Below are 14,345 nucleotides of genomic sequence, written 5' to 3'. Positions count from 1 at the left end.
CCAGCAGCCCAACCCTAGTTAAGTAAGTCATGCCCAATTTCACAAACATTTTTGCCATGGTTGTTCAGAGAATCATTGGTGTTATTAAGTGAATCACACAGTCGTTAAGTAAATCAGGCTTCTCCCATTGACTTTGCTTGTCAGAAGCTGGCTAGGAAGCTCACAAATGGCGATCGTGTGATCCCAGGATGCTGCAATCATCATAAACACATAAACCCAAATTTTAATCATGTGACTGTAGGGATGCAGGGACTGCCATAAGTGTAAGTCCCCGTTCTAACATTGAACAGACACTAAAGAAATGGTTGTAAGTTGAAGACTAGTTGCGTTGTGTGGAATCATCATTAAAATAGCAGTTTGAATAGCTGCATGAATGCACAACAAGACAAGCAGTCACAAAGAAGAGGGGATTGACTCATTCACTTAAGACTTCAGGGCAGGGGTGAAATGCTACTCGTCCGAACCCATTCGCCCAAACCGGTAGTAAAAAAATGCTACCGGTTCGGGTGAACGGTGCTGTGCATGCACACGCAAAGTGAACCAGTAGAAGACTTCAGAGCATTTCACCCCTGCTTCAGGGGGCAGGACAAGAAGTAAGGGGTGGAAGATCATTAAAGAGAGATCCGACCTAGAAGTAAGGAGAAATTTTCTGACAGTGAGAGCCATTAATCAATGGAATCGCTTGCCTCGAGAAGTTGTCCAGAAACATCACTGGAAGTTTTCAAGAGACTGAATTATCATTTATCCAGGATGGTATATAAGGCCTTCTGCCTTGAGCAAGAGATTGGACTAGAAGACCTCTGAGGTCCCTTCGAGCCCTATGATTCTAACTTCACGAGATAATACTGATATTACTGATATTACTAGCTATAGGTTTCCATTGTTATTAGTTATGAAGTATCTCATCCCATCATCTATCACTATCATCTATCTATCTATCTATCTATCTATCTATCTATCTATCTATCTATCATCTTCTGTCTATCTATCTAGCTATCATCTAGCTGTCACTATCATCTATCTAGCTATTATCATTTATCTCCTATCTATTTATCATCCATCTATCTCTAGCTAGCTACCTAACTACCTAGCTAGCTATCATCTCTTCTATCTGTCTCTGTCTGTCTGTCTGTCTGTCTGTCTGTCTGTCTGTCTACATACATACATACATACATACATACATGCATGCATGCATACATACATACATACAACATTCTCAGAGACTCTTCCCATTCTGCTTACAATCTTTTTGGACTGTTGCCTTCTGGCAGAAGATACAGAACAATTAAAACTCGGACCACATGTATTCTGAATAGTTTTTATCCCAGAGCTATAATTGCATTCAACAATGAACTAAAGGGCCACCATCAGTGAGCTATTCGACAGCACTACTTGGTCTGTTGTGTGGATGCTTGGGTGGTTGAGGGGAGGGGAATTTTTTGGTTTGGGGATTGTCATGTGTGTTGGGCCTGGTCTCTGGATGTTATGTGTAAACTGTGTATATACGTACAATGACAATGAAGTAAAGTAATACATACATACATATATACATACATACATACATACATACATACATACATACATACACATATATATCTATCATCGATCATCTATCATCGATCATCGATCACCTATCATCTATCATTGATCATCTATCTCTATCTATCCATCAACAACAATCTCCTCTCTATCTATCTCTATCACCTATCTATACCTACCATCTATTTATCTATCTTTCTCCATCCTCAGTCTGTCTATCACTTTGCATATGAAAAGGAGACCAGACTGTAATTGCGCAGCGGCAACCATTGTCCTCCCTTCTCTGAACACCACCCCCTCCTCCTCCTTCCAGAGCTACCCCGCTTTGGACCGTCCCTCATTTTTATTCATCTTCTAAATGTGCGTTTCTGCCACCTGCCCTGCCGTCTCCTTCATTAGCAGGCTTTGTCACTTAGCATCCATCCAGGTGTTGCCAGGAGAGGTTTCAATGAAGTTTAGACAAGGGTATCCAAGCGGTTCAGCCGAGGGGGCAAACAAGCGGAAAGGAAGTGTCTGATCCAACTTCATGGTGTGCAGTTGGTTTTGACAAGGTCAAAGCGTCAGAAGCGGTGGGGACAGCACTTAACAAACCACTCCAAGCTGACACCAATGAATCAATTAAGCTGCAGTGCCAGTCTTTCAAAGACGCGGCCATCCAGGGTTGTGTTCTGCAGAAGACGCCAATACTTTGCATGCCGTTTAGAGAGTTTGAAAAATCTTATTTACTATTTCAGTGCCAGCCCTCCCCAGGACCTGCTCCAAATTGCAAGCTTTTAGAGTTTCCAACTTGATGCTTTGTTTTGCTTTTAAACTCGTCCAGTGCCAGTTGCATTAAGAGCAACCCAATGGTTGCTGTTGGAGGTGGAGGTTTGGGCAATTAAAGCTTTTCCTGGCATGGGGAGCTGCCCGCTTCTTCACCAGGCCTCTGTTTTTGCAAACAGGAGTGAACTTATGACCCAATGGCCACAGGTAGCCTTCGGTAACCCCATTGGAGTTGCTCTTCCCAAAATGGACCGAGCGTCTTCCACAGATCTAGCAGCCTTGTGGGATTACAGTACAGTATTTTGCTTCCTGCTGCTTTGAAGGAAGCTCTGTAATAAATAAAAATACACAAAGCTCTTCATGTGCACATAAATTGTGCGATAACAAGTGTGTTTGCACATCAGGCTAAAATGGAGGTCGGGCACTTTATGGTCCATGTTGTGAAAAACCTAACTATTAGCCAGGTTCACACACCATGCAGTGGCTGTATTTATGCAGTGATCGTTTTATTTTGTTTGACGGCGGATTAAAAGATAATAGGGAAAACAAACCACTGAACAGGATAATGGTTCAATAAATATAGGTAGTCCTCGACTTACGACTGCAATTGAGCCCAAAATTTCTGTTGTTAAGTGAGATGTTAGTTAGGCACTTATAACCGTTACAATATCCCCATGGTCACATGATCAAAATTTGAGCACTTGGCCATCCTGAATGGTAACATGGTTGTATGGTAACCGGTATGGTCTTGCTTGAGTCTCTCTAGAAGTACCATTGTATAGTAACATGTATGGTAACATGGGGGACGCGGTGACTGAGCCTGTTGATTGGAAAGGTCAGCAGTTTGGCGGTTCAAATCCCTAGCGCCTCGTAAAGGAGTGAGCTCCCGTTACTTGTCCCAGCTTCTGCCAACCTAGCAGTTTGAAAGCAAGTAAAAAATGCAAGTAGAAATATAGGGACCACCTTTGGTGGGAAGGTCACAGCGTTCCGTGCATCTTTGGCATTTAGTTACGCCGGCCACATGACCATGGAGACATCTTCAGATAGTGCTGGCTCTTCGGCTTTGAAACGGAGATTAGCACCGCCACCTAGAGTCGGGAATGACTAGCACATATGTGAAAGGGGAACCTTTATCTTTACCTTTATGCAGTGGTGGGTTTCAAAAGATTTTAGAACCTCTTCTGTAGGTGTGGCCTGCTTTGTGGGAGTGGCTTGCTGGCCATGTGACCAGGTGGGAGTGGCTTGCCAGCCATGTGACTGGGTGGGCATGGCCAACTTGTAAAATGTGGTGAAACTCACTTAACAAAGCTCTTGCTCAACAACTCTGGCATTTGAAGCACGCAAGTCTTAAAGCTGTCAAGTTACAAGAGCCTTGCACCCCTAACCCTTTAGAAAAAAAAAACCCAGGGGTGTTCAAACTTGACAGCTTTAAGACTTGTGATCTTCAACTCCCAGAATTCCTCCTCTCACTCTTCATCTTGATGATGTGCGGACGGGCGGGGGGAGGGAGCTGGAACCGGTTCTAAATGGCACTGTAGATTTGTGCAACCTCTTCTATAGAAGAGGTTAGAACTGGCAGGAACCCACCCCTGCCTTTATGGTAACATGGTTGCAGTACCCTGGGGTCATGTGATCACCGTTAACAACCTTCCCAGCTGGCTTCCGACAAGCAAAGTCAAGGGGGGTGTCAGAATCGCTTAATGACCATGTGACTCACTTAACAACCATGCTTAACAACCGTGACACAAAAGATCTTAAAATTGGTTGTGACTTACTTAAACACTGTCTCAGAAGTGGGTTCCTACCGGTTTGGATCAGTTTGGCCAAACCGGTAATGGTATGCCAGCCTGGGTTGCAGAAGCGGCAGCGACCCAGGATGGTCACGCCCCCAAACTGGTTCCCCGGTCACCCCCATCACCGCCGCCATCTTTTTTTTTTTGAGTCCTGTGTCTGCGCAGAACAGTTTCCATTGAACTGTGCGTGTGCATGTAGCATGCATCCAGCATAGGCGCGCACGAGCAAACTGGCAGTAATGCATGCTGAAACTCACCGCTGCACTGCCTTGCTTAGCAACAGAAATTCTCATCCTAATTATGATCGTAAGTGGAAGACTATCAGGATTATTGTTTTGTTACTGAGTTTCAATTCCTTTTCTCTCTTTTTTGGTTCTATCAATAAACTTTCTTTTGTATTAAGCAGCTACCCGCCTCTCCTCCGTTCCGCTAATTAGCTTTTTCCTTCCGGATCCATTAATCAACTTCTTTCTTTCCTTCTTGCTGTCTTCTTTCCCTTCCTTAAAAGGTGGAAACCATCTCCGATTCTGACACCGAAAGCCGAAGCTGTCGAGAGTTCCACTCCATCGGTGTTCAAGTGGAAGAAGATAAACGGTATGGCTGGTTAAGCAGGCATCTCGGCGCCTGAGTCTCTTCCCCTCACACACGTACACAGGCAGGCAGGCTCACACACACACGCACACACAAGCACACACATCAAGCCACCAGTCTCCTGCATTCATGCAAAAACTTGTCAGCTGTATCGTCTCCCCCCAGATCAGGCAAAGGCAAAATTTCTAGAGAGACTCCAGCAAGAAGAGTTATAATCCAGAGTTTCTCAACCTTGGAAACTTGAAGATGGGTGGACTTCAACTCCCAGAATTCCCCGGCTGGGGAATTCTGGGAGTTGAAGTCCACCCATCTTCAAGTTGCCAAGGTTGAGAAACATTGCTATAGTCCAGTGATGGCGAACCATTTTGGCACTGAGTGCCCAAACCTGAACATGTCCCATCTCTGCCTCCGACACAGAGCACTCATCAGACTCCAGGACTGGCCCATGTTCCTCCCCAACCACCTCACTGTCTGAATCTGCCACCAGCTCTGCTGGCGGGCCACAACGACGCTAATGTTTGATGTGAAAGAACAAATCCTTGACTAGAGAGTCAGCTGACAAGTAGTCTTTAATTAAATTAAATCAAGTGGCACGTAGCCCTCACTAAACAACCACTCATTCAATGACTGCTTGAATGAAGGCAGTGCTGAATGAGTGATATTTAATGACTGGTCCTCATACTTACATCACTCACGGCATCGTGTGTTCACCATTTGCGATCTTGGCTTCCTACAAGCAAAACCAATGGGAAGCCAGCAGGAAGTCACAAATGACCACCCGTGTGAGATCTTCACTTAATGACCTAATGATGGCAACCATACATGCCAGAGTTTCCATCGCTAAGCAGCAAAGTATGTGATGTTTACAACTGCATCACTCAATGATGGAAATTCCAGTCCCAATTACCATCATTAAGTGAAAACTACCTGTGTACATACCCTGCATTTAGGGAGTTTCATCCAGCTGCCATGAACACTAGGAACTTCCGTTGGACTGAGTTTGGCCTTCCGATTTTGGAGTGATTTGGATCTGTTGGACTTCAACTCCCATTATCCCCAAATGCAACATGTCTGGTAGACCGAGGGTCATGAGCATCTGTGGGAAGGCAGAAATAACAGCATAACAGAATTGGAAGGGACTTTGGAGGTCTTCTAGTCCAATCTCCTGTTCAGGCAGAAAATCCTATTCCATTCCAAACAAATGGCTATCTAATGTCTTCTTGCAAATCTCCAGTGGTGGAGAACCACAGCTTATGGAGCAAGTCATTCAACTGATTAATTGTTCTCACTGTCAGGAAATTTTTCCTCAGTTCTAAGTTGCTTCTCTCCTTGATTGGTTTCCCTCCATTGCTTCTTGTCCTGCCCTCAGGTGCTTTGGAGAATAGCTGACTCCCTCTTCTTTGTGGCAGCCCCTGAGATATCGGAAGGCTGCTATCATGTCTCCCCTAGACCTTCTTTTCATTAAATGAGGTATACCCAGGTCCTGCAACTGTTTTTCATATGTTTTGGCCTCCAGTGCCCTAATCATCTTTGTTGCTCTTCTCTACACTCTTTCTAGACTCTCAACATCTTTTCTTATGATAATGCCACTGTAGGAGACAACCAGCTGGGCTGAAGGGAGGGGTCAAGTATGTCATCAGTTTGGAGTCCCTTCTTGCCCACAAGAAATCTAAGTCCAGTCCCCCTTGAATGTTGTTGACTCTTACCTACCAGCAATTTGTCTTGACCATATAGTAGCTCAGATTCTTGTTTAGTTTAGTTTAGTTTAGTTTAGTTTATTAAATTTATAAACTGCCCCCTCTCCCCGAAGGGACTCGGGGCGTTGTACAGACAATAAATATATAATAGACAACAAAACAAAGCACAAAACCCCAGACAAAACAACTTAAGCACACAGTCTGTACAGTAACCATAAACTAACTGATAATTAAAACCAATTTAAAACCAATTAAAATACCCCAAAATTTAAAAATTTAAAATGCCATCCAGGAAGGTCAGGATTAGATTATACTTATACTTATAATTGCAATTGGGCCAGGCCAGCTAATTGGAACAAGTGGGTCTTGAGTTTCTTACGGAAGGAGCGGAGATCAGCAGTAGTTCTAATATCGGGGGGGGAGGTCGTTCCAGAGGGTTGGGCCCATCACAGAGAAGGCCCTACTCCTGGGCACCGCCCGCCCGCATTGCTTAGCAGATGGTACAGATGGTTTACAGATAGCATGGAAGAAACTTGTATTCATTTGAAAAACTCTGGTTCCCAATTTCTTATGGAAAGAAACCATGAAAAGCAACCATGAAAATGATAGATGGGATATCATAGTGGCTTATACAAGACCACTACATACAGGCTTGGGACAACCTAATAGAGGTAGTCCTCGACTTACGACCATAATGAGCCCAAGATTTTTATTGTTAAGCGAGACAGTTGCTAAATGAGCTTGACCCCATTTGACGACCTGTCTTACCACAGTTGTTAAATGAATCACTTGCAGTTGTTAAGTTACTAACACGGTTGTTAAGGGAATCTGGCTTCCCCATTGACTTTGCATTGTCAGAAGGTCGCAAAAGGTGATCACATGACCCTTAGATGCTGCAACCGTCATAAATATGAGTCAGTTGCCGAGCATCTGAATTTTGATCCCATGACCATGGGAATGTGGCAATGGTTGTAAGTGTGAAAAACAATCGTAAGTCACTTCTTTCAATGCCGTTGTAACTTCGAAGTAAATGAACGGTTGTAAGTCAAGGACTACCTGTGTAGCATGGGAATGAGTAGGGACTCATCAGTCTGAGTACTGGAAGGGAGCAGAGGTAGGCTCCTACCGGTTCTGACCAGTTCAGCTGAGTAGGTAGTAACTTGGCCCGCCATGCCCCCGAACCGGTTCTATTGCTAGCGGCATCATCTTTATTTTTCTTTCTGCACATGCGCAGAACAATCTTCATTGCAAAAATGTGATTTTTTCCTTTTCTAATGCTGTGCTCATGCGCAGATCTTTTTAGGTGTAAATGCGCACACACGCTGAGCAAACAATTTTTTGCGCGCCGAACCAGCAGTAATGCGTGTAGCAACCCACCCCTGGAAGGGAGCATTCTTGACCCAGAATATAAGAATAAGCACTCAAGCCAGAAACTCAGGTTTATAATATTTTTGGGACTGTCAGACCTGATATCCCTGCCATTCACCACACAGACCCTTGAGTTTTGAAGTACATAGCTGGGTATCCCTTTTCTTCTTCCCGTGAGCAATTGGCCAGCACGTCCTCTGTTGCACTCCATCTCCCTCTCTCTGGTCCTTTAGCATCCATCCAACACTGGTTGCCATAGAAACAGGCCAGGAAACGCAAGGGGAGGTTGGTGCTCAAACAAGAAGGCATGGAATTTGTTCCTGCTTGTTGAGGGCTTTTCTGACTCTTGCTCCCACTTGGTTGCAGAAAGAGACGTCAGCTATCACGCTGGATACAAAAGACACTTTTTCCCAAAGTTCCCCAACTAACCTTTATATTCTAATTCTTGGGCCCAAAAGTAGTTCATACAGTTGTAGAACTAGATTGGCTGGAAAAGGAAACTTGGAGTCTTAGTGGACAACCAGCTAAATATGAGCCAGCAGTGTGCAGGGGCAGCCAAAAAAGCCAATGCAATCCTAAATTGCATTAGCAAAGGGATACAATCAAGATCAAGGGAGGTACTAATAGCACTCTATAAAGCCTTAGTAAGACCACACCTAGAGTACTGCATCCAGTTTTGGCCCCCACACTATTAAAAAGATGTTGAGACTCTAGAAAAAAAATGCAGAGAAGAGCAACGAGGATGATTAGAGGACTAAAGACTAAAATATATGAAGAACGGTTGCAGGAACTGGGCATGGCTAGTATAGAGAAGAGAAGGACCAGGGAGACATGATCGCAGTCTTCCAATATTTGAGGAGCTGCCACATAGAGGAGGGGGGCAAGCTATTTTCCAAGGCACCTGAAGGCCAGACAAGGAACAATGGATGGAAACTGACCAAGGAGAGATTCAATCTAGAAATAAGGAGAAATGTTCTGGCCATGAGAACAAACAACCAAAGAAACAGAAGTTGCCTTCAGAAGTTGTGGGAGCTTCATCACGTGATACTTTCAAGGAGATATTGGACTGCCATCTGTCAGAAATGGTGTAGGATCTCCTGCTTGGGCAGGGGGTTGGACTAGATGACCTACAAGGTCCCTTCCAACTCTGTTAAAGCTGTTCATATCATTCAGATTCAAAGATGAAGCAGCTCTGGAAACCATAATCCACTTCCTTTGTCAGTCAGTGAACATCTAGAACCATCAAATGGTCTCCAGATTGCACAGATTAGCACATTCCAAGAGAAAACTGATGTGTTCCAAGATAATGTTTTTTTTAAAAAAAAAAACCATGCCAGGGCTCCCCATTTTGCATGCCCATCATCTCTAATATATTTTGACCACCAATCACAAAAAAGGGGCTGAGCTTTCTAGCCTTACTCTCTCTGGTAATGTCATTGAATCACCCCCCAGGTTTTTATGGTCCCCAATGGGACGTGGTGGCTCAGTGGCTAAGATGCTGAGCTCGTCAATCAGAAAGATCGGCAGTTTGATGGTTCGATTCCCTAGCACCGTGTAACAGAGTGAGCTCCCGTTAGTTGTCCCAGCTTCTGCCAACCTAGCAGTTTGAAAGCACATAAAAATGCAAGTAGAAAAATAGGGACCACCTTTGGTGGGAAGGTAACAGCATTCCGTGCTCCTTCGGTGTTTAGTCATGCCGGCCACATGACCACAGAGACATCTTTGGACAGTGCTGGCTCTTCAGCTTTGAAATGGAGATGAGCACCGTCCCCTAGAGTCAGCACATATGTGGGAGGAGAGGGAACCTTTGTGGCCTCCAAAGATTGAGAAAGAATTTTAAAACATGCTATTTAAACATAAATATCCATAGAGATTCTCAGACATCCAGGTCCCAAAGGTGATTTTTCAAGAGGCAATTGGACTGTTGGGTTGTTGTTTTTTAAACGTTTCACTTCTCATACAAGAAGCTTCTTCAGCTCTGACTGAATGATGGGGAATGGAAGAATTTACACTCCTTGCAGACAGTTGGTCATTTGCATTCTTTTAGCAAGACGTTAAGGTCACTTGAGTGGTACCAATGGGTGTGGAACTGTTGAAAGTTCACAGTTGTAGACTGGAGACAGATGATGTTGCATCTCTTCCCCTCTGTTGGGAGAGGGCTCTTCAGTTTATAACATGCAGTTTCCAAAAGCTATGTATATGAGAAGGTTTTGTACAATAGGATTGGAAACAAGAGTTGTTCCAGATGGCTCAACTTCTTGGTCAAAGTAGAACCTACTGAGTTAGATGGGTCAACCCTCTCTCCATTGAATTGCTTTGCATTATGGAATACCAGGGTGTCACACCCTGAACCAAGAATGACATATGATTGTTCCAAATTAAGTTTCTTATTGTTCCCACACCTATAGACAGAGTCTTGCCAGGCTAAAAACTCTACTATCTGCATCTACCACATACTTTGGGAACTATTAGGGAGGGTCTGTCTTCACCTTCTTCCTCTCACACAAAATATCTGGGCTGCTTTGCCTCTTACTCTTCTGGAACACAGCCCCTCCCTCCTGAGAATCCACCTCCCCTACTAGATTGCATCACACAGGGAAATCTAACCCTTTCTCCTCTTTATCTCAGGCGTGCTCGGTTCAAGCGGTCCAACAGCGTGACAGCAGGGGTGCAGGCTGACCTAGAGCTCGAAGGCTTGGCCGGCCTGGCTGTGGCCACTGAGGACAAGGCCCTTCAGTTTGGACGTTCCTTCCAGCGGCACTCCTCCGAGCCTGAATCCACGCGGCAATATTCGGTCTACAAAACCGTTCACACGCAAGGGCAGTGGGCCTACCGGGAGGACTACCAGATGCAATACGACACGGTGGAAGTGCCCCGGCAGGAGTCCTGGATGGACCGAGGCTCCCGCAGCCTGCCAGATTCTGGCCGAGCGTCGCCTTGCCACCGGGACGGCGAGTGGTTCATCAAGTTATTGCAGGGCGAGGTGGAAAAGATGGAAGGCTGGTGCCAGCAGATGGAACTGGAGGCGGAAGATTACGATCTGCCGGAAGAGAGTGAGTCTCCCCGGGGCCAGGAGGTTGGGCAGCTCCATCTGCCCTGTCGCTGGGCACCAGCCAAGCTGTAGGGCTCTGTGGCTGGAACATATTTCGGACAAGAAAATTAATACCTAACTAGAGAAGCAAAATGATGATTGCGATGAGTAGCATCCCACATTGAGAGCCATAAATCAAAAGCCATAAATAGGTGCTGCATTTCACGTCGCTTTTAGATGACAGAAAATATCGGTGAGGGCTATGCAGAAGTTGCTATCCAAACACTTTTGAAAGGGAAAAGTACACCCAGAGATTCCTCTTAAAATGACCTCGTCGACTTTAATTACAGATTGTCCTCACATTACAACTAGTCGTTTAAGGACCGTTCGAACTTACGACAGATCCCCAAAATGGTATCGTTGATCTGGGTTTGAAGTTCTGGTGACAAAGTGCCCCCTGTTGTCACGGGGTCATATTTTGGGTGCTTGGGTTCATATTTATGAATATTGGCAACCTCATGCAGTCATTTGACTGCAGTTAAGAACAATTTGACCAAAATTTCAGCAAAATGCTCCCATTGCAGCAGAGGTGGGTGGCTGCTGGTTCAGCCCAGTTCGGCAGAACCCGTAGTGAAATTCAGGCCTAGGTTGCAGAACCGGCAGTGACCCAGGCCTGCCACGCCCCCGAACCGGTTCCCTCACCACCACTGGACTGCCACCATTTTGGTTTTTAGTGACTGCTCGTGTGCAATTCACTCTCAATTGTTCTGGGGATGCGCAAAGAACAATTTACATGGAACAGTGCACGCGCACATCTGGGGCGCAAGCAGGTTGAGAACCGGTAGTAAAACTGGCAGCAACTCACCCTGCATTGCAGACAATAGATTTGCTTAACAACTGTGGCATTCACTTAATGGCCCTGAGTTTGCTTAGCGACCATGGTGATTCACTTAACAACAACCACAAAACAAGTTGCAAAATCCAGTCAGTCATATGATCACCCGCTTAGGAATTGGCACAACTTATGACCATAATTCTGGGCTCAGTTACCATTGTAAGTTGAGGACAATCTGTGTTAAGGAGGTGTTTGAAGGTCCTATCTGACTTGTAGAACCAACTCTCCAGAGAGCCACTATCTCTCTCGCTTTCCACGCGTTGATTCGGTCCCAAGGAAGAGAAACTCTTTCATGAAACTTTGTCTGGTTGGGAATGATGGAACCTCACAGAGTTTTCAGAGGGATGGAAAGATATGTCCCGGTAAACAACAGTGGCAACTATTGCCTTCTCTCCCACATTCAGTTTTCTCAAAACCACTTCCAAGTGAAATTAAGATATTCTCCAGTATCTTGAGGTAGAAAGCTGAACATGGTGGAGTAAACGCATGGCAGATTTTGGTACAGCTTTCGTATGTATCATTATGGTTGGTCTTACAAGTCAGCCAGATGTTTAGACTCAATTTGGCATTTTACCCACCATTTGAGCTCTTCCCAAGGACCTGGGATTGGCAGGCGTTGTTTGATGGTATTGTTAGTATTAGCATTATTGCTTTATCTCAGGGATGGATTATATGCTTATTTCTAGAAACTCAAAAACCATAACTATGAGCCAAGAGAGAGACATAGACAAGGCTATCACAAAGAAAGTAAAAAAGTCAAGATGGCAACTGGGTTATATGACTGAAACTGTATGCTGCCTTCGCTCTCATGCACAGATGCACAGAGAGGGGGAGGAGGGAGAGAGAGAGAAATACTATTGGTTGTAGGAAGTGCAATTCCACCACATTTGTACAGATACGCTGTCCCCTTTCCTACGTTGGGTAGAACTGAGTTCACTAACTAAACTAAGCCAACATACTACACCAGGGGCCAGCAACCTGTGGCTCTGGAGCCACATGTGGCTCTTTCATCCCATTGCTGCAGCTCCCTGTTGCCGGTCGGCTCCACAATTGATAGGGCTTTTGGTTAGGACAGGTAGAGGAAATCCACAAGTCATAAAGTTGCCAAGGTTGGAGGCTCTTGTAAGCTGATTTGTCATGCAGAGGAAGGAACTATCAAGTACAGAGCAGGCTTCAAATTTATCCCAATTGTGACTGCTTCTATTGGTTTTCTTGCTTTTATCTTGTTCCTGTCTAGTTCTTGAGAAGATCCGTAGTGCGGTTGGCAGTGCCCAGCTTCTGATGAGCCAGAAAGTCCAGCAGTTCTACCGACTTTGCCAGCAAAATATGGTGAGGGGAACATTTGATATACGATATACATTTATGTGATGCATAAATAGGCTTTCTTAACGTGCCTCCCAAATTTCGATTGGTTAAAAAAAAAAAAGTCCAGCTTTCTCCAAGAATTCCATTTCTGGTGAGTTCACAGTCATGTCCAGGGGCTTCCTTGGCAACAATGCAATATTAGCTTGCCACAAATTTCTTCTAAATCGGTTGGTTTGATTTCTAACCTCTAACCCTGAATTCCTGGGGTTCCTCCTTATGTTTCAATCTACACAATGGTCAGTCTGGTGCTGCCCCCGTCGGAGACTTTGGAAGAAAAGAGGGAGTTGTAAAACTTGTACATCCTACCTGTGAGTTCAGCTAGTTTTCCCTGGGCGTAATTTTACAGTAAATGCCAAGTTGTCATTGAAAATTCCACGTGCCATACTGAACCAGAAACAGACAAAGCCTTGTCTGCTGGACGCTCTTAAACTTCAATTCCCAGCAGATCACGAAAGTCTACAGGATGAGGTCCAAAAGTCAATAAATCAGCCACACTAATCCTTTTGATGTTCCGTAAAGGTAAAGGTAAAGGTTCCCCTCGCACATACGTGCTAGTCGTTCCTGACTCTAGGGGGCGGTGCTCATCTCCGTTTCAAAGCCGAAGAGCCAGTGCTGTCCGAAGACATCTCCATGGTCATGTGGCTGGCAGGGAAATGCCAAAGGAACACGGAACGCTGTTACCTTCCCACCAAAAGTGGTCCCTATTTTTCTACTTGCATTTTTTACATGCTTTCGAACTGCTAGGTTGGCAGAAGCTGAGACAAGTAACAGGAGCTCACTCCGTTAGGCGGCTCTAGGGATTCGAGCTCCCGAACTGCCTCCCTTCTGATCGACAAGCTCAACATCTGAGCCACTGAGCCACCGTGTCCCTCTATTGATGTTCCATACTCCACACTAAAAAACAGGCAAAGTTTTGATCTCACCTTCAAGGATGCCCTCTTCATATTTTTGCCCATGACATCACGCAATTGCTCTTGCAGCAGACTAAAATCTGACTCTGCCACCAAACTCCAAATGTTTCTTTTTTTCCTTTTCTTCCTGGCAGGATCCCAATGCTTTCCCCATGCCCACTTTCCAGGATCTGGCTGGGTTCTGGGATCTCCTGCAGCTCTCAATTGAGGATGTCAGCATGAAGTTTGCCGAACTTCAGCAACTCAAATCTAACGGGTGGAAGCCCATTGAGGCTAAGGTAAAAAAAGAAGAGGAAGGGGGGTGGGATAAAGCCCCTTGCCTAGATTTCTTTGCTATCCTACTGGCTCTTGTTTAGTCTGATGAAAGTAAGTTTGCTTCCGAAATCTCTGTCC

General features: G+C 45.0%; 1 protein-coding gene across 2 annotated transcripts in view; it reads left to right on the top strand.

The window, feature by feature from the left end:
* Positions 1-14,345, top strand: part of DLGAP3 (DLG associated protein 3) — a gene marked incomplete at its 5' end in the record, with an annotated part of 57,337 nt that overhangs the window by 37,332 nt on the left and 5,660 nt on the right. For both annotated transcript variants that reach the window (XM_081961705.1, XM_081961704.1), the window contains 4 exons: positions 4,603-4,688; positions 10,379-10,803; positions 12,914-13,005; positions 14,087-14,230. In XM_081961705.1, coding sequence (XP_081817831.1) covers positions 4,603-4,688; positions 10,379-10,803; positions 12,914-13,005; positions 14,087-14,230 — 747 coding nt within the window. The remainder of the gene's footprint in view (positions 1-4,602; positions 4,689-10,378; positions 10,804-12,913; positions 13,006-14,086; positions 14,231-14,345) is intronic.

This window comes from Natrix helvetica (genome assembly GCF_964273705.1).
Source record: "Natrix helvetica genome assembly, chromosome: 9".
NCBI classification, from domain to species: Eukaryota; Metazoa; Chordata; class Lepidosauria; order Squamata; family Natricidae; genus Natrix; species Natrix helvetica.
The sequence above is the reverse complement of the archived record's forward strand: the minus strand, read 5'-3'. Positions and strand labels throughout refer to the sequence as shown.